This window comes from Porites lutea, chromosome 4 (assembly GCF_958299795.1).
Source record: "Porites lutea chromosome 4, jaPorLute2.1, whole genome shotgun sequence".
Taxonomy (NCBI): Eukaryota; Metazoa; Cnidaria; class Anthozoa; order Scleractinia; family Poritidae; genus Porites; species Porites lutea.
Genome location: NC_133204.1, coordinates 6147520 through 6174823, shown reverse-complemented (window position 1 = coordinate 6174823; position 27304 = coordinate 6147520). Strand labels below are relative to the sequence as shown.

The 27304-nt window shown below is 38.0% G+C and overlaps 3 protein-coding genes across 3 annotated transcripts; 1 reads left to right on the top strand and 2 right to left on the bottom strand.

The window, feature by feature from the left end:
• Positions 1-211: 211 nt before the first annotated feature.
• On the bottom strand, positions 212-8586 carry LOC140935458 (QRFP-like peptide receptor). The gene is made up of 3 exons (XM_073385007.1): positions 7646-8586; positions 2232-2481; positions 212-1163 (listed from the first exon to the last, which is right to left on the bottom strand). Exons 1-3 carry the CDS (start codon positions 8316-8318, stop codon positions 890-892), a joined length of 1197 nt encoding a protein of 398 aa, XP_073241108.1. The 5' UTR covers positions 8319-8586; the 3' UTR covers positions 212-889.
• Positions 8587-15299: 6713 nt separating this feature from the next.
• Positions 15300-18710, bottom strand: LOC140935457 (neuropeptide Y receptor type 6-like). Its single transcript, XM_073385006.1, has 2 exons — positions 17940-18710; positions 15300-15789 (listed from the first exon to the last, which is right to left on the bottom strand). Exons 1-2 carry the CDS (start codon positions 18625-18627, stop codon positions 15404-15406), a joined length of 1074 nt encoding a protein of 357 aa, XP_073241107.1. The 5' UTR covers positions 18628-18710; the 3' UTR covers positions 15300-15403.
• A 3364-nt stretch (positions 18711-22074) lies between these two features.
• On the top strand, positions 22075-23665 carry LOC140934084 (prolactin-releasing peptide receptor-like). The gene is made up of 2 exons (XM_073383767.1): positions 22075-22879; positions 23340-23665. The coding sequence occupies exons 1-2, from the start codon at positions 22171-22173 to the stop codon at positions 23663-23665; spliced, it is 1035 nt and encodes a 344-aa protein (XP_073239868.1). The 5' UTR covers positions 22075-22170.
• Positions 23666-27304: the final 3639 nt, after the last annotated feature.

Below are 27304 nucleotides of genomic sequence, written 5' to 3'. Positions count from 1 at the left end.
ACAAAGAAAGTTTTAGTCAAGGAAAACCAGGTTATTAATCCTGTCAACAATTAGGGACTGTGCAATAATTACCCTGGGGGGGATGAGTGAAATATGCCCCAAAACTAAGTCATGCCCCCCTTCTCATAAAGCAAAAATTAATTTCAACCCCCTCTCACATAATGATAATATTAAGGCTGCACCCCCCCCCCCCCCCACACCCCCGGTTGATTCGGCCTTTTAGGATAAAATCATAAATTTTAGCTGTAAAATTGATATTGCTAAATACTTATATTGCTTACAGTTTATATTGAGATTCCTGAGACATCTCTAAACATCTCAGATAGGCCGTTATAATGGATCAAGGGGGTGGGAGTGGGTATATTTAGGGGAAGGGCCCCTCCTTTTTTTGGATTGCTCTTTACCATAACTATCGTTCTTACTCACTGCCTAAGTTAGTAACACAAATTGAAAATGTTCTTGGGTCGTGATCTGAGGAGTAGTTAGGTGGACTGGAAGACCTATATTTGCTTTTGGATGGATAGACCATACAAAACCATGGACATGGAGAAAATCTGAGGGTCCAGCCACTCGATCGCCTACCAGATGGCGTGAACGCCTGATTGAATCAAAATTAGCCTCTGCCATGGGCCGGATACTCCTCTTCACAAGTGTATAGGCCATCTCAGTTGCCACAGAAAGAACCTTCGCTTACGCCGCTTCAAGACGTTCAGTTTAAACAGGGCATTTTCAGCACCTTTAGACCCACATACAGATCCAGCAAGCACCATTTGCCTTCATGCCTTGTGCCCGACTCTTTTTCTCTGCAATAGCTTGCGTCCAAAAAAGACTTTTTGCGAGTTAATACATACAGGGGTAATTGCAGCTCAAGCTGAATTTCAGTCTCGAATTACAGCCTTGACTCAACGCATGGTATCTCATTGCCCCTGGTTATCCCACCAGATCTGTTGGAGTAATTGCCGTGGACAATTCGTGGGGTCGTAGACGAGTCTTGGCTTGATCCATTTTGAAATGAGCCGTCCTCTTGTGCCTTACCTTTCCTCTGAAGTAAAAAATTGGTTGCAGTTTTTAAAAATGTACGTGTGTCAGATGAGAAACGCCTGTCTTTATTGTACAACGATCCTGGGTACTTTCCACACAACTTACTGCCACGAGTCTGGCATCTAAAAAGAAAGGAGATCACTTCACGTCGAACAGATGATCCAATTAATAGGGACCTTGATGATCCTAGAACGGCTAGGACAGCGAAAAAGTCGATTAAAAAGTGGATTTTTCAATCTCCGTTGCAATTATTCCAACTCAATTACAATTATTTCGTCCAATGTAAGTGAACTCTGGAGTTGAATTGTTGACGTCCTCTGCGTCCCCCTTACAATGCAAAATTAGCATTTTCATGTTGTAGTCTTGCAGTGATGGAAAAGAAATGTAAAAATAGTGTACAATAGAGCTCGAGTTGTTGCTTTACGTATTAACCCAAGAGCTTTACCCTCTCTCGCTTAAACACACGCGTTCTCGTTGCCTTCGCCATCGTCGGATCTTAAGGTCCCTAAAATAATACTTCTGCAAGCATTTCAAGCAAACTATTTGATATCCGATAAATGAGAGCTTTGAATCATAAATTTGTGGGTTGGGCGTGGCGGTTTACATCATGAGGGAGGACTATTGAAAGTTGCGACTGAAAATCTCGATCTATTTTTTGTTACCTTTACTTAATTCTGTTTGATACGTGAAGAGCAAGACTAACAAAACTTTAACAGTAACCATTTTTGAAAAGAGTCGCAGGCCAACTCAATCAACTGAACAAAGTTGATGGGTGGTTATATAGTCCAAAATTTCACGTTAGTAAAATAAAGACCTCAAGAACTTCCTAACTATAGCGTATCTCTACCGCTTCGCTGCTAGGGACCAGCGACGTCACAAAAATAGCCGCCATTTTGGTTATTCAGTGAAAAGTTTATTGCATGAGTTCTAGAGTTTGTTCTAATCAAATATTACGACTGTATACTGTTTTACGTTTTGTGCACAAATATGTGCAACTTGAATACTGTTGTTCGTCGCTTTAAAGTAATTGGCATTAGCACATGTAAAAGAAGGCCGTAGACGTAAATCAAATTTCAGTCGTGAAAATGAGTCCAGAGAGTATGTATGAAATTATAATAAAGATAGAGAAAAACTGAGAAGGCCAGCTCAAAATCATTTTGGCCAAAAAAAAGAGTTGTAAAAATGCTCACCTTAGTAGCCTTCCAAACTCACGCCTGTAGTTACGATTGAAGACTGCGTACACAATGGGGTTGCAGCAGCTATTGGAGAACATGAGCCAAAGGCTAAACATAAAAACTTGGAAAAATACGATTTGTCGCGCACTTTCAGGCTTGAAGTTTTGGTACAAGGTCATAACATGGAATGGAAGCCAGCAAACTAGGAATAGCACGACGACTATAACCAACATTCGAATGACGCTTTTTCTTGCTCGGGTAGCACCTGCAAATAGTTGAATAAAGAGGTATTTGCTGATATGTTAGCCTGAGAAAATTGCCGACATTTCGCGACGCGACCAGTGTTTTCCCCGCTTCTGCACCATCTTTGTCGCGCTTAAGGACTAATGCTCTCTAGATCCTCCGGCGTTTTCATGGAATATACAAACTCAACCGCGATTCTTATATTGGTAAATTCTGTCGCTTGTTTAAATTTGCCCCTGAATTACCACCTGAGATTGCTTTTATCCCATCAATCCTAAAGCTGGGCAAAGATGGTGGGCAGTGATCGTAAATAAGGTCTATTCCACACTGATGACACGTAACGTCCCAATTCTGGATTGTGCTCCTGATCGGGTGAAGTACATTTTCAACCAATCAGAAGCTGACCGGAATCAAGAGTTCCAAAGCCGACTTATCTGGGTAGTGAAGGGTCATCGGTATGGAATTTCTGCGCTCGTTCCTTTAAAGGGAAACTTTTTTGTTGCGTCGCGAAATGTTGGCTGTTTTATTAGGGGTTCGAAAACACTTAAACATAGCGTTGTTGAGCGTATATAGTATTTAAACGGTAAATACAGGCATATTTTTATCCCCTCAAAATTCTTCATCTGTTCTGATTTCCTAGCTCAAAGTCTAGTAATCCAAAAATTATAGGGATCAAAACTTACCTTCGAAAATTTCAGCCGGAAAAAAGGCCACGAAAATTGTAGGTGACCTTTTTAGGGTAAAAACCCGTTAAAAATAAGCAATTATACCATTTTTTAGAGGCAGGCAAGCAAGAAATTTTACAGCAAATGTTCCGAAAATTCTAGATCTCAAATCGTTTTCCGAACACTATTTTCCAAAAATTGAGGTTGGGTGCCCCTGTTTTATCAGGATTACACAACAAACACAAAAGAATGAATGGTAGGATATTGCAATTTTGATGTTTGACTGTTCATTGTAGCAGTGGATCTTAAGGCGCTCTATTAAGTCTGGTTCTCTTATGCTGCCGAAATACCTGCGACATAGCCACCGGTACTGCCTGCGACATCGTTCTGATATGAGAACAGAAGTCGCCGGCAACAGAGGCCATGTCAGTCCTTACCTCGGGCATGCCTGCGAAGTCGAACTCGAGTCAACTTCGCCGGCGTGCCGGCTGCACAGACTGACATAATATATCTCTGTTGCCGGCAACTTCAGTTCTCATATCGGAACGGTGTCGCAGGCAGTATCGGCAGCTATATCGCAGGTAGCTCGGCGACATATCAGAGAACCAGGCTTTTCGTCAAAAGTTGTATTAAAAGGCGAGACAAGGAAAGATAATAATAATACGCGTTCATTAATGTTTTTGTTGTTCTCCTTTATGCCCCACCATAAAATCGAATTCTTAAACCACCCGGGCTCATATAAACCGTATACCTTTTTTTAGGTATGTGCCGCCCCATCGGTTAGGGGTTTTGCGCCGTTTTGGTCTGAAAACGGGTATACACTTTGCCCATTTTGGTCTGGAATCGGGTATGGTTTTCGAGGGAACTAGGGAGTTTATGAAGACGTATTTATCGTTTTAATTCCAAATGAGTAAGAAAGAAAGAGAAATATGTGAATTCGAAATGGATTTGAATAATTTTGTTGTTTGCGCTCCAATATAAGTAATGATAACATATTAATTTCTGCCTAAAGGCGCAGGTCTGAAAACAGGTATGAATTTTAGAGGTCTAGTCTGAAAGCGGGTGTAAAAAATGATATTTTTGGTCTGAAATCAGGTCAGGATTTGAAGAATCGGGCGGCACACCCCCACTAAGAATTCGTAGGAGTATCCCCCCCCCAAGTTAAACCAACGACGATTGTCCGAAAATCCTCCTTTGTTAGGCTGATTTTAGTTCAATATTCTTAGTTCAAAGTTCCACGAACAAATTACTGGCTTTATTAGTTTTCCGGGCGCGTTTTAGTGTTCAGTGTAAAGCCAAAATTACAAAAAATAAATCTCCCTTCATTTATAACAGTCATTAATGATATTTTTTAGCTTCATTTCAGTTTAGTTTTATGAACTAATGCTTATAAACGACTGATTAAAAGTATCGTAAACCCTCCAGGTCCATTTTGTACATGTAGATCCATTATTTTGTTGTGCTCAGTGACCTTTGGTTGCCAACATTAAGAATTCATGATAAAAACTTCAAAACTACTGCTTTTTGTTATCAAACGAATCAGTTTTAACCAGGAGCATTGCCTTTAAGAACTGTGTTGGAGAAAAATGGATCATAAACCATGTGACAAATAGCATACTATATGGTCTTGTATACACGGAAGGCAAGGCTGTTATGTTCTTGCTTCGTCTTTTATTGTGGTGAAATGAAACAAAATAGTAGCTTAAGTAGAGTTCGCGCAAGATTGCCATCTAAATTGTTTTGTCATGCTTTTTAAAAACTAGAAATGTATTTTAATTATAAATAGAGGATGAACATAATTACCAAAAGAAAACCGACTACTGACGTATAACAGAGCTAAATAACTCGTTTCAGTTTCTAAAACTTCAAAACTGTTGATAAAATATGTCGAGGAATTATTAATCAATTGCTCCTCAAAAGCCCTCCCTTAATTAATGTGCTATTTACTGCCATTAATTAACTTTAGATGAACGTCTCAATGGAAATGCCTTTATCTGCGGGTGGTAATAGAAAATTGTTTGTAATTGGAAGGCAGTTTTTATTAATAAAGAGAAAATTAGGCATCGAGATATCCGTTATTCAAAAGAGTAAAGGAACTATCTCCGTCGGGATCGTTTCAAGTTTTAACCGGAAATGGAAAGAAATAAAATCTAGCTAAGTATATTGTATCTTTTTCACCTTGATAAACCTTAAGAGAGTTATCAGAGCTGCTATGTTCCTACGGCAGTTTTAATTATGAATGACTGGTCTATTTTTATATCCAATTTCTTTCACTGTTTGTGATTGCCAGCCAGCTAATGGTTTTAGGGCGAAATTATAGCGGAAAATTTTGTGCTTTCATTAATTTAACATTTTTATGAATATGCAAATTTATCAGTTTATTGAGAAAAAAAAAATTAAAATGTTTAGCGGAAAAATTTTAAGACGTGGAAAACTGTCACCCGTGTATCATTTGAATGTAGAGACTGAAGGTCTTTGCGCATTTTTATACTGCTAAGAGTAGCTTTCAATGAGCGTCAAAATATCATAAAGTCTAAAAGTACAATGCAGATCTTTTTTGTCAGTTAGTAACAGCATGAGTTTCCGAAACATTCAGAATGCACTTGCTTGCTAATGCAAAAAGGCTGTGAAACTAAATCAGATATCACTGAGATATGGAGTCACAAAAGGTTAATAAATATAATGGTTTAAAATTTCACTTGACTGGTATTTCCTCATACCCGAGCTACACGCACAACTTAAGTTAGGAAAAGTTTTGCTGTAAACATACGAAAATGAATTATAAAAAACGCAGTGATTTAGGTTTATAAGGCTTTCACTGAACCTTTAGGCGAGCGTGCCTTCCGGAGTAAATGTTTAACCCTGCTGGTAGAAAGAATTTCCCTTCCTTATCGCGCAGAGTAGTAAAATTAATCACCTTTTATGAAGGATTTTTTTATCTCTTCCTCTTTCGAGAAAACTAATGGTTTTTCAAACTTAATTTAAACCTTTTTGGAACCCACGCAACGACGAGGAAGTTTTACTTTTAAACTTTATCTGTTTAAAATTTAAAACAACTCACTGACAATTCAGTCCCCCAAGGGAATGACGTACATAAAAATTGACCCGGGTATAATTTATTGTGTTAATTTGCAAAGTTTGTTTTCGTCGATTCAATCACTAGTAAATTTCAGTTCGAGAAGATTTCCGTAAATTAAAAGGAAATTTTGCATTCATTAAGAAAAAAGAGACAGCTTGACATTAGATTCCGGTTTCTTATAAAACAATGCTTTTAAAAAATTAATTAACACTGCCTGATCTATATTGTAGGTTTTCCTCGCCAGTCGACCACAAAATACTCACGATTTTGCTTTTATGCCATTCTCCACAAATCAGTTGTTTACTTTCTCATTTTAAAACTTATTTACCATACTCATTTTCTAATGCTTTTTTCAATGTCATTAAAATGCAATGAGATAGAACGAAATGGGTGTAAAGACACTTATTGTCCAAAGAACAATTCTGCTATATGAAACCTTTCCGCTCGTTTCCTCCAAAGTGCTGCTGGACACACTGAAATCTTTTGAATTAAATTTGCTTGAATTTATCTACACGTATCATGAGTGAAAATCAGCGACGACCTAAATGGTTATAACTCAATCACTCACCAGGCACCTCACCAAAATCAAAATCGACCAAGAACTGAAAACGCTCTTTTTAATGAAACTCGCCAAATAAGTGCCACACGACTGAACGTCTCAGTTCTTCATTAGTTTCTTTTTGACTTGGTGGTGTTAGAAGAGCGTTGTTATACTGTTTCCCCGGATACCATCATGGGTAGTTAAATTGTTTAGCCTTTTCAGTTCCCAAAGCTGTTTCTTAATATTTTCGCCACAACCATCTTGAACGCGTCTAAAAACGTAATTTTTGTTTTAACAGATCTTGAATCTGTCAAATTCTCTCTGGGTATCCATAAGCCAAAAAAAGGGGAAAAGACACGACTATCATTAGCGTGCAATTTGGCTTTAGAGTATTTGTTTATGGATTATAAATTCCAAACAGACTATCTGAATTAGCTACGACTTGTAGTGAAATGAAATTCTATATTTTGGGGACAGGGAACTTCATTCAAAAACGTTAATTTGAGCTAAAATGGTTTTCTTACAAAACAAAAACAGTGAAAGTACAACTTTTCTTTAAACGAACTGAATTGTTTTTTATTTCACCGAATAATTTTAGCTAAAGAAGACGCAGTGTAAATAAGGGAAAAAAATTCACGCGTTTTGCTATTAGTGGATGTAGAAATCCGTTTCCTAAGTTAACTGATTGTTTCATAACAAATCTCCATATTAAAGTTTACTTTTGGTTTCCAGCAAGAAATAATTTGCGTCGCTGTTTATGTTTCCGTTTCATCCCAAGGTCCGTATTTTCATTTTCCGTTAGCTAGCAGGGCTTTGCTTTAATCAATTTTAAAAGTAATAATTATAGTCCCCCAAAAAATTAAATAAAGAAAAAAATATGTATCTCTATGCCGACACTTACCTTCTTGTGTGGTGGCCTGCGAAGAGTTAAGGTTATGGCAAATAAGAAAATACAGCAACGATATGACAGTTAGAGGTATTACATAAAGTGCAACTGCAACAAACACAGTGTATATTTTTTGAGCTTCCACGCTCGGCCACTCTTCGGAGCAGAAAATGCTGCGATCGTCTAGTTTTTGGTAGAAAAAAAGTGGGAAAGGAAAGATTGAAGCTACAATCCAAATCGCGACGATGATTGTGATGGCGTGTCGTTTGCGAATTCTGGGCAGTAATGGATGTACGATTGCTCGATACCGGTCTGCAGCAATGGCCATCAACGTCCCGACCGAGGCGAAAACCGTTATTCCTTGAATATAATTTATCAACTTGCAAAGGAAAAGACCGAACGGCCAACGTTTCAAGGTGGAGTATATCACTGCCACTGGGGTATTGATTAGGCACACGGTCAGGTCCGCGACTGCTAGGTTTGCTATAAAAAGGTTCGTGACGCTTCGCATGCGAGGATTTCGATACGCCAATATTACCAGAGTGTTTCCTATGGTGCCCACGATGCTTATGATAGCATAAAACACAACCCTAGTGTATTCCATGAATAAGGGACCAAGGTACGGCAGCGAAGTTGGAGTAGAAGAGGTCATATTGGTGAAATTCGTTAACGGCGGCGTGCCCATCATCCTTTCGTATTTTCTTCTTCTATTTGTTTGTTTTAATTTCTTTTTTTTTTCGATTCTTGCGGTAGCTAAGTTCCGGGAAATTAGTGCATGTAGAGTGAAACACAATGCCAGTCGTACCAATACAGCACAGAATCCTGCTGCAGTAGAGACCAACAAATGATCAGTTGCTTTCTGTTCCACTTTGTGATTCACTAACGTTTTCAAGGACAATGTCAGTCCCGCAGCATTTCTGGTAGAACTGATTTTTAAACGCAGAGAGCGACCTTTATAACCATTCCTCAAAAGGAAGCAAGTTTACCACTGATAACCTCTCAAGTATCCACGCGGGTTCACTTTAATTTAACCGAGATCTGCGGCGATCAGTTGACGTCAACAAACTCCTTAAGTCGCGATTGGTGCAGATGGAAATGAGCAGCGATGATGAATGCGGGAAAGCCAATTTCGCTTCTCGTTATAGCTACTTTTCGCGGGTTGACTGGCTAATTCTGATGAATTTTCAATTCCATATTTAGTTAAAGCAGATGTACCAGTCGACGTACCTATCAGCATCTACTGCAAACATTATCATCCGGATAACCTGTGCGAGGCCACTCATCAAATAAAAAGTAGACAATTTTGTTTCCAATTAAATCGTCTTGCTAATAATTTTCCCTCGCCTGCTGCCGGCAAAACTCCATCTGCAATGTGCTATGGGGTAACGGGAACACGCAAGTCAATGATAGAGCAGTCTATATAATACAACTCACCATGTCCTGATCGAACAAATGCTTGAACCTGATTTTCCCGTAACCTAAACAACTAGCTTCCGATTTTCTTAAAGAGAAATGTTTTCCGCCTCTTAGTGGGTCAACACAATAAAATGAACAACAGTTAGTTATTAGTCGGTTAGTTCCAAGTGAGGAGCGAAACTTAATATTATGCCTTGCGGCTTAAGTTTAGAATTAGAACGACAAGATATCATCACCTGCTGTAGCTTCAAATAATACAAAAAGTCCTTTTGTTGCCCTCCCTGTGGCGATTAACGTGTTGTAGTCAATCGTATGCTTAAGCTAAAGGTTGATCTACTTTCCCCTTTAAAAAGTGTCTATTTTAGTAGATCTTGGGTATTATTTGAGCGTGTCAGTTTGGAGTGTACGCGTTGTTTCTCTCAGTTTGTTCAGGCAGCTGTGAGATTGTCATCTAGAAGGTAGCAAACAAAAGAAATTTTCAGTTGACCCAATCTAACTACTTAGCTGTCGGATCAAAAACTGTTATCGCTTTTCGCGACATACCAAGATATTTTTGCGTACAAGGCATACATTGAAACTATCTTCAATCTGTCCCTGGATAAAAATTACATATCGGCATACGAATCATCGTAAACGGTATCTAGATAGTTCTTCATGATCAGGATTTTTTGTCAGCTGTCGCAAACCTTTTGTTTAGGTGGTATTCAAATCTGCAGTATTTGAAGTCTTTATATAATGTTATTTCTCTTTGGTCTGGGGTTTCCACTTAGATTCACGGTTAAATGTTTTGAAAATGTTTAATTAAAAAAGGGAATTTACCAATACGCGACTGTTTAGGCAAAATAAATCCAACATCCTTTCTCCGGTAAATAAACTTTTCCTTTCTAGACATTTTTAAATTGACAAAATGTAAGTTCTTTCTCCTCCTTAAGGTTTTAAAGCTATTACTAACGACATTATTATTTCTTTTTCATTATTTTGTTTTGTTGAATTAAATTATAATTTTTTAACGCATGTCACACGCCCAAGTGAATCCTTCCACTTTTGTAAACCGTTTTTCAACGAAAATCTCCTGTAGTTTTAAGTGCAAAACGTATAACATTTTTTTTTTCAATGGTAGTGTTCTTTGTAGTTTCTGTGAGGACAAACAAAATCCACTAAGAAAACCAAATAGCTGTAACATATTTTTACGGTTTCCCTTAGATGTAAATGACTTGTCAACACTTCACCAAATATAGAGAACAGTTTTATTAATAAAATTTTTCACCCAAAGAATATAAAGTATTCTCCAACATCTAAAAAAAAGTCTTAGTTTTTTCTATCCACTTAGCTGTATTTTTATTTGAATACACTGTGTAGTAATACTCCTTAAATTATGCTCGTTCTTTTAAAGCAATGTCTTGCCCAGCATTTCCATTACGCTTGAAAATATACGGACCGTTTTCAAGTAAATCAAGAAAAAGCAGCCGTCCTCGATGTGTCAAAATTAAAAGGCTCTACTGACCTCGGTCTGTCAAAAGAAACAAAAAATGACATCTTCTAATAGTGGAAACTTTAAACAGCTGCAGTGAGCTCGTTTCCAGGCTCAGTATGCTGAAACTTCCTTAATTTCCTCCCCCGGTTTTTCTTTAAAGACAATTTTGTAAAGAGCTTTGTTTTCGTCAAAGTTTAGCCATTTAAATTCCCGTATTTCTGCTTCTTTTATATTTGCTCCTTTATTTATGTCTGTGGGCATTAAACAAAAAAACCGACAGTCTTGACATACGTACTAAATAATGTAGTCTACATAGATCTAGAACTCAGGCCCCTCATTGCTGTGCAAGATAGTAGTGCCTGAGAACATTGTTATAACTTACGCGAAAATAATGGAAAAACTCCCCTTAGGCACGATATGTGGGCGATTATTGTGTCTTCTGGCCAAATCATTTACTCTCACCTGGAGCTGCCAAACATTCATCTGAAGAAATTAAGTGTCAAGACTATAGATATTAGACATTTATATAAACTTAATGTACCGCATGGAAAATGTAAATCCGACATTAAAAATTCTCCTGTTGTAAAAGTTGAAATAAAGTAAGACTGACAAAATAATGTATAATAGTCGGAGCATTCCTCGGTGAACCTTGTCTAGCTAAATTGCAATAGTTTACAAAAAGAAGTATTTTAAAAGGGGCCTTTTTACTCTTAAAATGATGGGATTTTTTCATAAAGAGCTTTGTAGAGAAGAAACCACAACGAAGTGACTTGCTTCAATTTAAGCAAAACGAAAACGAAGAGAAATTAAAGCTGTAATAGATTATGAAAAAGGCGAACGAATGAACCAAGTTTGGACTTGGAGGTTGTTCAAGATATGGCGACTGTATTTAATAGTGTGCCTTTAATAAAAATTAAATGATTTTTAGTGAAATTACCTTTGAATCATGAAGAAATCAGTCAAAAGGTTTCTTTTCAAGTAATAAGAAACGCTTTTCCAAAGCAAAACCTGTTTTAGCAGACGTCAGTGAGACCACAAACGCTTGTACCCCATTAATAAAAAGACGAAGAGGACCCAAGAGAAAGTCCTGAAGGTGTCCACTTCACTACAGGTGATCATTTTAGTCTAAGAATTTTTCAACATACCCCACACAAACCCAAAACAGTTGACAGCCTTGTTTATCCTTATATGTATTAAAACACAGTAGTTGACGCCAAATTTGAAGGAAACAAAGGGGTTTTCTCACAATAACATTTTGTTCACTGGAATCGAGTTTTACTTATAGAGATTAGAATTGTATTTACGAAATAAACAGCACTAGAAGTAGCTCATGCAAAACCTACTAGTCAGTTTTACTTTTATGGTAAAGCTAAAACTTTGGAACAGCACTGAACAAAATAATGTAATGTCAAGCTACTGAAACAGAGAAAGAAAGCAAAAAGCAAAAACAACACTGAAACAAAGCCAAAAAAAAAGAAAAAATAAAATAATAAAAAAAATTATACACCTGCGTGGGTAAAAAGGGAACGTAAATGGAAATTAAAACTACGACACTTCGCAGTCTTTTTAACACCTAAGACTTAAACCACTCTTTTGTATGTATGCACATGTAGAAAAAAATTATCTGTAAAACGGAAAAAATTTTTTGCAACGGTTGCAGGCTCCGATCTTTCTTCAAAACGCAGACTGATTTTGACTTGCCTATGCTGCTCATTATTAGGAACTACAGTATCTAAGTAAGGAGACAAATTTCAGTCAGGTCTTTGAAATTTGAAATTTATCTGCATTTTATTGACATTGTTTGCACGAGGGGTTTGTACTGTCATTTGTTAGCGGGTAGGGTCTGCGACGTTCTTGTTAAGTTTCGTTTTAATTTGTTCTCAGTAACACTAAACGGTTAACTGTTAATACTAACACACATTGCAATGGCCAGTCAACTGTGTCTATCAAGGCCCTTTAGATGAGATACAAAGATGGTAATAATAAATTGCGATTTAGACCTGTAAGGAAAATTGACTGCCTCTTTAGTATAAATTTTCGTATGAAAACAGCTTTTTTTTCAGTTTTCAAACGAACAAATCCGCGATAAGTGTATTTGTTCTATTTCTGAGTTGTCATGCTTCGGTTAACGTTGTGATAACTCATAGTACTGCACTGTGTCACAACTTTACATTCTGTCCTTTGGCCACTCGATTTAAATATACTTACAACAAGCAATACTAAAACTGATAGTAACTTTAAAAGACTTTGAGGGTTTTTGTAGGCTCTTGATCCTTGCCACATAATTAAATGAAACAGTTATAACTGGTCTGTAACATAATATACTAGGTAAGCCATACAACGTACAACGTTTATACTGAAGGAGAGACACCGTCCGCAACACCATTGGTAACATCAAATGCTACGAACAGTGTTTTTGTACCAAATGTATTTCATGTGCGTTAAAAGTCAAGAGCCTCGTTGATTTCGAAATATATTTTAAAATAAATAATTGAAATGTAGTAAAATGTCGAATATAACAACCTTGCGGATTAAGAATCTACAGGCTAAAAAAATGGAAAAGGTTTATATTTGGTGAGCAAGAAATAATTATATGGACTGGGAAATAATACTGCGCACCTGGCGTTGATACAGTTCAGTTTAATGTGTCTCAGGATAACTGAACTGATTTTGAAAGAGTGCAGGCATTAGACTCATGAATCTAAGTCTGAATTAATTGGTGAATATAAAGGCAAACTCTTCATCTGTATTAAAAACTTCATGACCTCTCGTGCATCACTCTTTAAAGAACATCATAAGACCATTAAGAATCAAAACAGGCTTAATTTGTCTTGTGCAAAAAATCTAATAAGAACCTATTCAGGCCGACTTGGAAAATTATAGGTTTTAACTGACGCGGGCAAGGTTTTGCGGTATATTCACAGGACTCGGTAGTGAAACTATTTTGTGAGCAATGAGTTTTACGTTTAGTTAAAGGTTATTTTCTCACATTATTTTCTTTTTAAAAAAACAAATCCTTTTTGATTTCTTATATACTCCTATTCTTAGGTTCCTTGAATTGTTTTTACAACAATATTGCAAAACTTAGCGGTAGTGATTACATATCAATTTTTACGAGGTTCCTTGGAAGGAAAGTGCGGACAATCACATTGTTACTTAAAAAAGGCAGGAAAGGAACTTAGTTAAAGGAAACCGGCGGAGAATTGATATTCCGTCAGAGCGCTCAAATTGGAGTGTAAGAAATATTATATTTCTAAAAGATATAACGGCAAGATATTGGATCAACGAAAAAAAAACTCATGTTTTAATTAACCCGACCACTGCGCGGGTTTTTAATAGAATAATTGATCCTTTCTGTGAGTGAATTGAAAAGGTTCACAGAAACTACTTCATACACCGCCTTTCTGTCGTCTACTGGTCATTAGTTACTTCTATTCTAAGTTGCAATTGTTCGTCCATCTCTCTTTAAGAGACTAAAACAATTGCATTTCCTTCCGCCCCTAAAGTGCAGTTTATTTCTTGCCTGATAACTGATAATTTACCTCTTTCCAAAAGACTACTTCTAGAAGCATTAAGGAAATCCTTAATTGCTGATGTCAGTATTCAAAGGTACCGACAGTCTTGCAGCTGAAAAGATAGGTGGAAAACTCTCATTGATCAGTTTATTTTCTGCCGTACTAAGTTCTTTCTATTTCAGGTCGTCTTAAAATTGCCCATCTCCGTCAAGTATGGAAAATCATTTTGAGATCGTGCCCAATTATCAATTGAAAACATATAATGGGGTAGTGTAAAATAGTATGTGTGCTACTTTAAGAAATCTACGGGATTTTAAAATTTTTCTATATTGCCAACATCAAGTTTTTTTTCTTGATTTTTTGTTTTTTGTGCTATATTTAGCCATATTTTAGTTATTTTAGTGTCGTACCTCTCAGTGCCGATAAAAGGACGGCTTACGCTTAATTATCAGCAAGTAAAAGAAGCTCCTGCCATGAATGAAATCTATTTTCGGTCTTTTATAATTAAAGAGAAACACTTAATTGTTAGTTAACGAATCCTTTGAGGAAGTAGATCAATAGATGCTTCATTTCTGTCATGCTGCCTATTTTTATTACCAGATATGAAGTAAAGGATGCCTAAACCTTTAATTAACAGGCTCTTAAAGAGAAAACTCGTCAAGCGGATCTATTTTTAGTCTTAAATGCAGGATTAAATGCTTTTGATTAATTATTTTATAGATAACGAATCCTTTTCAAGGTGCCTTTTTTTAGGTTTTGTCAACAGAGAAGGTTTTGTTAAGTGCTTTTTTTTTAGGTTTTGTTAACTGTTTTCTTTTCATTGTTAACTGTAGTCTTAATGAACCTGTGCAGGAAGAAAAGAAAAAAACCTTTAACAGGTGTTTCCATGATCATGAAAGGCGGCGAAAATTCAGACGTTAATAAGAAAAGTTATAATGAACAAAAAGCTCTGAAAAAATTCCGTGCTTTCCACATCGTCATACGTCACAGCTCCTCTATTCCCGAGAGGTTCCTGAGAGAAGATTATTAGACAAACGAATAGTCCAGTTTCGAATTAAAAATTACCGCTGAATATAAACATTAACGACACATTCATATAGGGTTAGCCTCGACGTAAAGTAAAACATTCAGAAATTCTGGCAAGTTAAGTGTTTGAAATTTGAATATACACAATAGACGGAGTAATTAAAATGTCTTTTTCTCTTTGGAATTTGTGAATATATTAATTCAGATTGTGGCTAAGGCTCTAAAAGGCTCTATTGACCTTGACTTATGTTAGCTAAAACAAATACAACTTGTCAAAAATAGTACTGTTATTAAAAAAAGGAGCAAATATAATAATGATTGAGAGTGAGTTTAATGTCTGTCTTATATTGCGGTGGTACTTGTGCACGATGGTACTGAAACATTACCACTAAAGTCAGTCATTGAAATGTTATTTTCCACCACTTTGCCGCTTAATTTCAAATCTTTTGTCTTTACTATACGCTGCTCATTGCTTTTACATCTTATCATCTTCAAAAATTCGCGTCTGTAGTTTGTATTAAGAACCGCGTACACGATTGGATTGCAGGCGCTGTTGGAGTAGATAAACCACTGGGTGGACATAATGGCTGATAAGATGCCATAGGTCATATCAGGCTGTACGAAGTCCACGTAGAGGAATAAAATGTGATATGGCAACCAACAAACAGCGAATAAGGCGACCACAATCACAAGCATACGGACAATACGTTTCTGGCGCTGTTGAGAGACTAAAATTAAGAACGGCATTTAGTTTGCTGGACTACAAGTTCGCCCCATGTAAGGGAATCCAAGACACTCTTGGATTCTGAATTCCACAAGGTGGATTCCGGATTCCAATTACTGGATTCCGGATTCGAATCGTTAGTGGGATTTCGGGTTCCTACACTTGTATTCCGGATTCCACAAGCAAAAATTTTCAAGATTCCGGATTTCAAATGCCAAAAAAATTCCCCGGATTCCGGAATCCGGATTCCTTTACATGGGGCGAACAAGTAATTAAGTTATTGATTACCAGAGCCAAAAAATTTTAAAAGCGTTTAGGGTTTAATCGAGGTACCCCCATTCAGAACCTGCTCAAAGTTTAAAATCTTGCCCATGGGGCAAAAAGAATCAATGTAACACCATTGAAGTTCGAGTCATAACCGGCTAAATGCATTCAATACATACAGTACACTAAAACCCGCGGTGTGAAGCGGATACCCGCGGAATCGTCGCTGGTATTCGCTTTTCAGGGTCGTCAGGTGTTTACTGAAGATATGGGAACAAACATTAAATCTTTATAAAACAAACTCAGAGCCATTCATTAAAATAGGGTGTTCGGTTTTTATTGGTCCGCTTAATACAGAGTTTTACTGTGTACTTTAAAAAACCTTTAAAAGGCGCTTAAGTCTCCATACCGTTCGACCTTTGTCGGAATAAGGGGATTCATTTAACTCACAGTGTGAATCAGATGGTGATTTTTCAGTCAGTTAAATCCCCACTCTAGCAACACACTCTAGTAGTTCTATTTGGGTTGAATTTTCATGCATATTTTGAAAAAGAGGCTTAACATGACCACGAAGAATGAAAACAATTACATAACTGGCCCCGGTTGTCTAAACGCTGTAGTGCATGCTATCCACCAGATAAATCACTATATCCAGCGGAAAGTATAAGTGGAAAAACTTGGGTTATCCACTGGATAGATATTTAGGAAGGGGATAGCGCTCAACCTCCTCCCCAAAGCGCTTTTCCCTGGCTTTCTCCAAAGCCAGGGAAAAGCCCCCGGGGGGGGGGGGGGGGTACTCCCTTATAAGGGCTTAATGGGGACGTGCGGCAAGCCAGGGTATGTTTTTCGGGATTTTTGTCTTAAACAGGGTATCGAATTTATTATTTTTTGTTTTAATCAGGGTATCGATCTATCAATTTTTGTCTTAAACAGGATAAATGTCTTAAATAGGGTATCAAAAATCGGAATTCTGTCTTAAACAGGGTAGGAAAATCAGCGATATTTGTCTTAAACAGGGTCAGGGTGTGAGGGGCCGCGCCGCACCTCCCCACCCAGATATATATCGAGTACCCCCCCCCCCCGGGGGAAAAGCGCCCTGAGGACACGAGGTTGGATAGAGCTATCCACCTTTTGAAAAACTGCGGCCTGAAAGAGAAAAAGCTTTTTTTTTTTTCTTGGAATCATGGTGTGTTCTTTTCGTGCAGATACCGCAAATGTTATGACTAAGGCAATCTTTTGGAGTCCCTAATACTGAGCAAAATAATATCATAGGATGTCTGTGTTTTGTCTCTTACGCTGTTTTGTATTCCTTTGTCCGTTTCTCGTATCTTTCCAAAAGGTCAGTTCCGTTTGGATATTTTTTGTTTGAGTATACCACATTTGGACAACATATTTTCACCACTCTCGCCTTTTTAACGGCAAAAGCATAAAAACTGTAATTTTCACGTTATTTCTAACTTTTAGCTCAGAGGGCTAAATGGACGACTTATTTTCTTAAAATGAAGCTAAGTAGTGTTTTTTAAAAAACTAAAGCTCTTGCAGACCTTTGCAGATTCTTTCTTTATGGAAATGAGAAAAAATAAAGATAGACAAAATAAGGCCGACAAGAAAAGACAGACAAGTGTTAATTCCAGTGCCTTGTCCAGACCTTGAGATAAGGAGGGGGGCGGGTCGGTCATCCAGACATTTAGACAAGGGGGAGGCCCGGTCTCCAAAAAATTTTTTTCGGCCCTTCGGCCCTCAGTTTGGTCTAAAAATATGGGGGGGGGGAGGGGCGGACCCCCCCGGGCCCCTCCTCTGGATCCACAGCTAAATACTACCTATTTCTGCGCATGTGGGTTAGCCATCGGATACAAACGAACTTAAGGTCAACATAGCCGGTGTACTTACCTTTCCGAGACTCTGTTAAACTCCAAAGCTTCCTTATAATGAGCGAATACAAGATGGAAATTGCCCCAAGTGGAATGAAATAGAGAAAAATAGCCACAAACAGCGTGTATATTTTCCTCGAGTAAGGGCTAGGCCAGATTTCGATGCACTGTTCTTCCCTGGCGCCATGAATTATATGTGAAAACAGGAGAAGGGGAAATGGTAGAGCGATGGAAGAGATCCAAATCACTACGACAGCTGTGTACGCCTGGTGAATTTTTGTGTTTGGCCTCTGGTACAACACAACCATCTTGAAACGATCAGCTGCCACTGCTATCAAGGTCCCAATTGATGCCGATAGGGAGACACCTTGAAGGAAGGATAGGAACTTGCATAAGTACTCGCCAAATGGCCAGTATCCTAGATGTCCCAGTGTTGTTACCATAGGAACATTGAGAAGGCAGACCAGGAAATCAGCCACGGAAAGATTCGTTATGAATATGTTGGTCACCGTTTTCATGTGCGGCCGGCGGATTGTAAGCATAACAAGCAGATTTCCGCCAACGCCTACGATAAAAATCACCGAATATGCGAACAAGCGGAGCAAAGCTAGCGCTTCTGGTTCGTTGTATCCTGTCATGGAAAGTTCGGTTGTACAGTTTGAAGGCAAGGAGGCATTTGAAAGAGTAGAACAGTTGAGCGGTGACATTTTGGAGACATTTCACAGAAAACTACAAGTGGAATGGTTTGTGGAATGTGCAACGAACAATCTGCACCCTTTGTGACGTTAGTTCAATTCAGTTTCTAAACAAAGCGCGCGCATTGCAAAACATGAGATAAAGCCTAGGTTCAATATTTACACTTTATTGATAACTTTTATTGCTTTTAGTTCACTTATTTCATCTAGGTTTCATTTCCCATACGAACTCTCATGTTGCGCTTGGGACAAACCTGTGGCTGAACGCACAGCTGAACGCACTTTAACAATGCAGCCGCATCGCTAGAATTTTCAAGTGCCGCTTACAGACCTTACACTTCTACACAGGTGGCTCCAGCGTAATATGAGAGTTTGTATGGGTAATAAAGTATTTGAAACTTTAGATGAAATAAATGATCTTAAAGCGATAAAAGTTATCAATGAAGTGTAAACATTGTTGCCTGGTGTCGTTGTCTTTGTCTTTACGAAGTTTCAGCGCGATTTGAGTATTACATGAATTGACCTGACACTGTCAGACAATTGGTGTAAAAGTACTCAAATCGCGCTGAAACTTCGTAAAAACAAAGGCAACGACACCAGATAAAAATATTTACACTTTTTTGATAACCTTTGTCGCTTTTAGTACATTTATTTCATCTAGGTTTCATTTCCCATACGAAATTTTCATACTGCGCTTGGGACAAACTGTGGTGGAACGAACAGCTGATCATGAACGCACTGTATACATTGCCGTATCGCTAGAATTTAAGTTCCTCCGCGCGAAACGTCCACAGCGGCGGTGGCTCCAGGGTAATAGGAGAGTTTGTATGGGTAGTAAAGAGTTTGAAACTTAGTATCATTTTCCATTTAAACTGATCAATTGGCTGAAGATTTCAGTATTTAATAGGGAACCCGGGAATTGCCAGTCAAGAATCGAAGCGGTTTCTTTTTGGCTGGACTGTGCTAGTGACCTCAGTTGCTTCAAGAAAAACAGCTACTCTAGGATAGAGGAGGCGGTGTCGGTGGAGGGGGGGGGGGGGGGAGGGGTGGGGAAGGATAGGGAGTTTAGTCTAGTATAGTGTAGCAAAATTCACTTGAACTAGCTCTGGCATAGGCTAAGGGTTCCATGGTCCTAGCGGCACATCCCCACCCAAAATGTCCTAAAGTACCCCCCAGGGTCGGTTACTTATACAAAGTCTAACATAGACCGCGGTTTAAGAAATCTTTGGGGCCTCCGCATCTCGTCCTTAGTGGGTTGACTTAAGAAGATAAATGCTTTTCTATTCTAAGGCTTTATTGCTTAATGAAACTGTTCTCGACACTGAAGAAGTGTTTAGATAAAAGCGTTGGTCAAACTGAAATTGACTTTGAACGCGGTTCTCTGTTAAACAATGGTTAAACTCCGTTTAAATATTAAACAACAATTCGTTAACACGAAGCTCGACGTGCGTCTCAACTTCAGGCTTGGTCTTGGTGATTAGAAATATAAACCCTTTCCTAAATTAGGGTTTCTAACAATCATGGAACATCTAAAACTGTTTTAAAGCTGAATTTAAACGAAAAAACTGAAAAAAAAAACGAAAAAGGGATATAAAAATATTAATAATATACGTACCGGCTAAATCTAGTTTGTAAAAGGTTCTTAATGCTACCGTTTTTTTTTCTCACCCTATATTACAGTGGCCGACGAAGTATTCCTCATCTGTCATGGGATCCAAAGAAAAAACAAATTAAATGTATACATCGAAAGATATGACACAAATACCACACAGGGCACGAACACGATGCTCATTTGGTGTCTTTCGTGTTCTTATTTTTTTGGTTTTGTTTAACTTAGAAAGATTTTACATTGAATTCCTTTTTAGCTTTACTGAATTGTTAAAAGAGGTCGTCTGGAAGAAGCTTTCATTTCTCAAGGGTGGAATTGAAAATACTACAAAGCAACCATACGACAATGAGAAAGTATCAAAATAATCCGAGTGGCACTGTTCGAAACACAGCGGTAAAGAATACCGGGAAATCATCTTTTTATTTTGTGATTATTGCGCCTGCCGGACGCGAGCATTGATTCACTTGTCAGGGGAAATAGTCGAGACACTGTTGAGCTTTCGGAATAAGAAATTGGCACAAACTGAAGACTAAATTCCGTTTCCTAAAACTACTCATTCGTTATAAGGAGATCCATTAAACTGAGCTTATCTTGGTGCGATCGGTTGAGGTCACAAATGTAATAACTGGTACTACATGTAATAAAAGGGTCACAACACTGTAATAAGGGAGGAGTGGTCCATTATAGGATCACATAATTGTGTAATAGGGATGGGGGTACGTCACAAAAGCAACGAGGGTCGCATTTGTGAAGGTATGAGTCACAAATGTGGTCGCAAGCAATGTTAACGTTGATGAAAAGCGTGTTAACGGCTTCAATTGTTTATATTATAATAAGATTTAAGATGTGATATCAATCAAGGGGTAAATTTTCTAAGGTAATACAGCTTGCTAGATGTTCTGTAAATATTAAGAAGAATAGGTAATTGTCTAAGCTAGTGGCCACAATATACAATAATATCATATTTAATTAAAAAATAGCCTTTAGTTAGAAAATATGAACGTCAGCTTTAATTTGTTTGTTGCAAAATCACAGAACTAAAAACAGAATGGTAAAACCAAAACCATAAACAAAACTCAAAGCAGAATTACAAAACCAAAACCAAAAACTGAACACAAAACTCAAAACAGAACCATAAACTAAAAAAAGGGGCACAAAGGACAAAATCGCAGCCCCCCTCCCCTTCAAAAGGGAACAGAAAACGGAGATAGAAAAAGCTAATATCTAATGTTTTCTCACTTAACAGGCAACGATAGATTCAACGATATTATTTTTAGCCTATAGAATGGATTGTTTTTAATTTCCGTCTGAAGTAATTAAACTTACTTTAGTTTATTCTCTAGCAAATGGCACTGACTTCCTGACAATCCTAAAAGACAAAGTTGATTCAAATCACCTTTATTAAGTGCTAGGTATCAAAATGAATTATATGATAAGCAGCGAATTTTGTTTTCCAAAAACTCCCCGTCTAGTTGCATTTATTGGTTTTTAAGAAGTTTAATATTATTAGAACTGGAATTTAGGAAGCTTAGGATATAAAAGTTTTTAGACAAGGAAGACTTCTTGGCTACCACACCGTTTAGCAACTGATCTTAAGATTTGCGTGAGATATTTTTTTTCAGAATCATATTGTATACTAACACTGAAGTGACAATGCCAAGCAGTTAAGGCTATTTGCAATACTACAGGAAATGACAACAGGTTTTGAGAGGTCACGTCTGGGGCGAAACATAGTCGGTACTGAGTTGTCGGTACAGCTGGAAACATGCGTCTTATTATTTCGATGGTCGATAAAAGGCATCCAGTGACAAGCAGAAAGTTTATCTTAATCAACCATTAGTAACTGCTTTTAAGACCATCAAGAAGAAAAAAATCAGGTTTTCTTTGTTGGTATCTCCGAATTGACCAAGTAGAAGCATTTTAAACTGAACTTAAAGGCCTACACAATGAACTCAACTCTGTCAAACTCGAGCAACGTAACCAATGGTTCACTGGCACGAGCCATTTTCCCTTCAGTGGCAAGTACTATCGAAACTTCTTCGAATCCAGTCTTGAGATGGGCACTCCTGCTAGCTTACAGCGTTATCTGCCTCAGTGGTGTTTGCGGTAACCTCATGGTTATCCTTGCCAGCCGTAAACCAGGAATGGTCACCGTAAGTAACATCTTAATAGCAAACTTGGCGGTTGCAGACTTTACAGTTTGTCTTGTCAATATTCCCACTGTAGCTACTTACGGTTTTTTGGTCTACTGGCCTTTTGGCGCCTTTCTTTGCAAGCTAATATCCTTTCTTCAAGGCCTGACTCTCTCTGCCTCAGTCGGAACGCTAGCGGCCATTGCCGGAGAACGATACTGGCACATTGTCTTGTACACAAGACGTAAGCTCACTATCCGTGAAGCGTACAAAGCCGTCGCAGTTATTTGGGCGACTTCTATTTTCATGCCTCTTCCACTGGCTGTGTTCAGTAATGCCACAAAGTTCAAGCAAGGAGAGAAAGAATTTGCGGTCTGCATCGAGGAATGGCCAAGTGTCAAGTCGAGACAAACATATACCGTGCTAGTGTTTTTGCTGTTGTATCTCCTTCCCCTGCTTATTATTGCTGGCTTGTATGCAAGGGTTGGTCGATTCCTCAGAAGGTTGCCCACCGCACAACAAGGTGGGTAGACATTTTTGTTAAGGTTTTTTAAACAAACAATGTTTGAACAAGTTGTGTAATAGAGATCAAAATGTTTGAACAGCCACAACACCGTTATGAATAAATCACTTCTTAGTCATAACAGAACTGTGAATTTTCTTATGACTTTGAAATGAAAACGCGCCAACAAAACAGAAACAACAAACGAACGGAAATAGAGGGATTTGTCATACTGCAACACGATTGGGTAATCAAACAATGCCTTCTCCATATTAGGGTTTTCTTTGGCGGGAAAACGGACAGTCTATGTTCTGATCTTTTCATCCATTGGCTGATAAAACAAATAACGAACACTTACCGAAACCAGTTTTAAGGTCATACGAAATTCGCTCAAACAAAATGAACAAGACAGTCGTGACAGAGCCCCTTTAAATTTTAGCATCAGCATCAGGTAATATCGTTCTCTTAATTTTCTTGTTAGTGACGAATCAAGCCCAGACGAAAGCCATCAGAATGCTTTCAACCGTGGTTTTTCTTTTTGCCATCTGTTGGTTACCATATCACATTGTCCTCATGTACACTGAATGGAGTTATTCGGAACTAAGCCAAGCCCTCACCTCGGTCATTCTTTTGGCTCAGTGGTTGGTTTTCGCAAACAGCACCTTCAATCCATTTGTGTACGCGGTTCTTAACGAGAACTACAGGGGTAAGTTTAAGATGCTGCTTCACTTACGCGGGAGAAACAGGAGAAGAAACAACGTGATAATTCGTGTTCAAACGATCAGGAATGAGACTCATATAAGGTGAAGGTTAATACTTCGTGTGGTCAGACGACTGATCTTTGAAACCGTCGCTTTCTTGACTGATCTTTCGATAATAATAAACCAAATTGACCACACCTCTTCATTCTAATACCAAAGACTATAGAACTAGATAGAAATCAGTGACGAATAAAAGCTATCTCAACTTATTTTAGAATAACAATCTGTGAAAAAAACCTCCATAACTTGAAAAAAAAAAAAACAGTAGTTAATTTCGCTGATACTATCACTAGTTTTGCATTTGAAAACGGCGTTTCTTGATCTCTTTGCCAGTTACACTGAGATAAAATGCTTATTGTTGGACAGATGTCTGAGAACAAGCGCGAAAGGACAAAGCTTACTTTACTCCACTGAAAACTTCTTGGAGGTTTTATATGGTAACTTAAAAGCTAATGGCTTCATACACGTCAGTTACAGTAGGTTTATAGTTGCTATAAAGTATTTATAGGTAATAAATACGAATTCGAGTTTAATTTGGAATTTATTTGCACGGTTTTTTTTTGCCCGAAGGACAAATGAAGTTGAAGTTTTTGAAAAACCCACTCGTGCAAATAAATTCCAAATGGAGCGAAAAAAAGTCCCTTTCATAACATACACTGTACATTTAAAAAAAGAAAACAGTCAATAAAATTGGAACCTTATGGCCTGTAAACTGCCCGTTTATACCGAAAGCCTAGTATCTTTTTGGCCTGATGTTGATATTGCGCATGACTGTTGCGGCATCTGATTGGGTCTTATACATTTCTATTGTTCAGTTATCAGCCAACCAGAGTGCTCCATTCTCTTAAATATTTGCACTTTCCCCGTTGCCTCAGATTATATTCCCTCGTTTTTGCACACTAAAAATTGCATTACCCTCAGCTGATTAGATTGGAGGTGTGATTTTTTGTTCATATATATCATTAAGTGTGAATTGCCGTTAGTTGTTATTACTCTTACTATAAGGTGAAGAGATTTTATTGTACTTTCACTTATAATGTAAACCGGCGTATACTGATCTGTGTTAACAATGAGACAAAATAAATCAGAGCTTTGTCTTAAAACTTACTCTACATATGGTTTTGGATCAAATCATCTTGTATTGTCTTTTTTCCCTTTTGAAACGTATAAAGAGGAGACACCCGGGTGCAGGACCCTTAACTGCAACATATTTTCCTCTGCTCCGGTTGAGGCAGCTCAAAGCCCCATGAACCATCTCTGCTTTCCCCACAGAAAAACTCGACGAACTCGCTAGGACTAGATACAAAAATCCCGAACAATGGCCTAAAAATCTATCCGGAAAGTCTCCGTAAAATGTCTATAAACCCCAGTTTTATCTCCACAAATCTTGATTTATCTTTACAATTTTTTTCTTCCGAAATAATCACATAATTTGCATAAAATGCGGGATTCTTGTGACCTGCGGTCAAATTACATGCAAACACCTTCAAACTGATTGAAAATGGCAATTTATTTAGTATATGATATGATGCAAGTGGTTCGTCTGGGTTACATATTTCTCTTTCAAACAAACGATAACGACAATAACCGCCTGTGGTATCGGCTGTATTTTTCTAATCTTTGTCGTCTAAAAATTCTAAAATTTTGCTATCAGCTGTATGACTGACTCTAAAATCTTTAAAAAAATCTGCATTTTTGTATCTAGGTCGAAAACTCGCGCCTTAAGGAGAAACTCAATCTGGTTCTCAGGATCCCGTTACTCTTATCTTGGAACCCGTCCGCTAGATAAGCGTAACGCGTCCGCTGGGGACGAAATTGAAAGAGACTGGAAAACAAATAATTGGCGAGGGTGGCCGTTATACACAGGTTCGACTGTACTCAAGTATTTAGTTGCGCAAGATTGGCTTTTTATTGCTGGGCTCTATCGGCTATGATGATACTCAAAACGGATGCTTTTTAGCATCCAGCAGTTTGCTATTTACCTGAAAGTCTACTGGAATGGAAAGTGCTATTTACCTGAAAGTCTACTGTGTTTTTGTTCATTATTTGCGGGTGTATTTTCTTATTTTGGCTGTCACTTGGTTGTTCTTCTAAGTATTTTCAAAAATCAGTTTAATTAACCGCTGTTACTACAATAAAAGAATCACACGAACTTTAAACACAGTTTGATTCCAGTAATATAATAACAATTATAGCAATTTCTGTATCAGGGACTCCCACGCAGGAATAAGTGTTAAAAGCTTGGAATCCAACTTGCCGGGAAATATGGACAAACATTTAGCCTGGACAAGCTTGAATTACTAGAATTACAGTGCAACGAGCTCATTATTCAAGTGGGGCCATTTTACATTAATCGGCCAATCAGGTCACGTTCGCCGTAGCAAAAGGGTCTAACTTTGGTAGTTCGTTAGCCTATCAAATATAGATGAGAATGCTTGTTGAAATGTCAAAGTGTGGCGCCCCATTTGAGGAAGTTGCGTGGTAAGTATACTAGTATTGCATTACGATAACAGAGTAATACGGTAAGACAGTACTGGCACGAGCCTGTTCCAGGCGTTCGGAGAGTGGAGTGCGCCGCGAAGGAAGAGAGCGATAAACCGGAACGAGCTTTCGTTAAAAAGTCTTACAGGCCTTCCTTCGATCTCACTCCTACTCCACCCCCTTGTTGTTGTTTTTTTCTGCACGCATCTCTTTTATTCGCTCTCCCCACGATCTGAACGCCTGCAGGCTATATACTGACACCATATTTATGCTTCGTTTACTTTAAAACGTATTGAAAAAAGATGATTTCCTTTTAGAACAAGCTCTTGAGAGATGAACTCAGTAATAAAAATAAAAGAAAGTCAATTATAACTGGCTTAATTATCTGACACACCCCGTACTATCTGCAGGAAACGTAATTTCCCGTAATCTAGTCATAGTGGCATTATATTAGTTGACTTATTCCCGGAGTAGTCAATCGATAAAAATCGGTATCGATTTATCACTCGATAAATCAATAAAAATCGGTAAATCTGATTTGATTGATATCGATTGTATCGATCAATCGGTAGAAATCGATGACACACTCGTTTCGTTTATCGATTTATCTAGATTTTACCGATTCCATCGATTTATATCGGAAGAATTACATCTGTTCTTAGCTTGTTCTTCTGTTCATCCAAAACTGAAAACTGCTTTGAATTCATGCAAACAGTGAATTTGTTGACAACTGAGTTGGAATCGAGAGTCAAAGGATCAAACAAATTGTTATTACTTTTCTTTTAAAAAATTCAAAAATGTTTTCTTTAATTTAAAACCCCCTTTAAAGTCTTCTTCTGATGGCCGATATTGGCCAGGTTCGTAGGCGCCCAGTTTTTTCACGATTTAGATCTGCCACCCTTTTAAAATAACATCACTTCCTCGTGTAGTTACTTCCCTGAGTAGCCAATAGATAAAAATCGAAATCGAGAAAAATCGTTAGCGATCAAGTGATTTTATCGATTGATAACGGAAAGCGGTGTTTTAGCCTGAATTTCAGGTATCCCTTCGACTCTCAGCTTGAGGATCTCTGAAATTCAGCTGGGAAGATCTTGTGCTACTTGCCTGTGTGAACTGCGATTGTAATTAAACCGAACCGTTTTTATTATTATGTACAAAAGGGTCGGTTTTAGAGAGAATCTTGTGTCTGTAATAGTTTCTACAT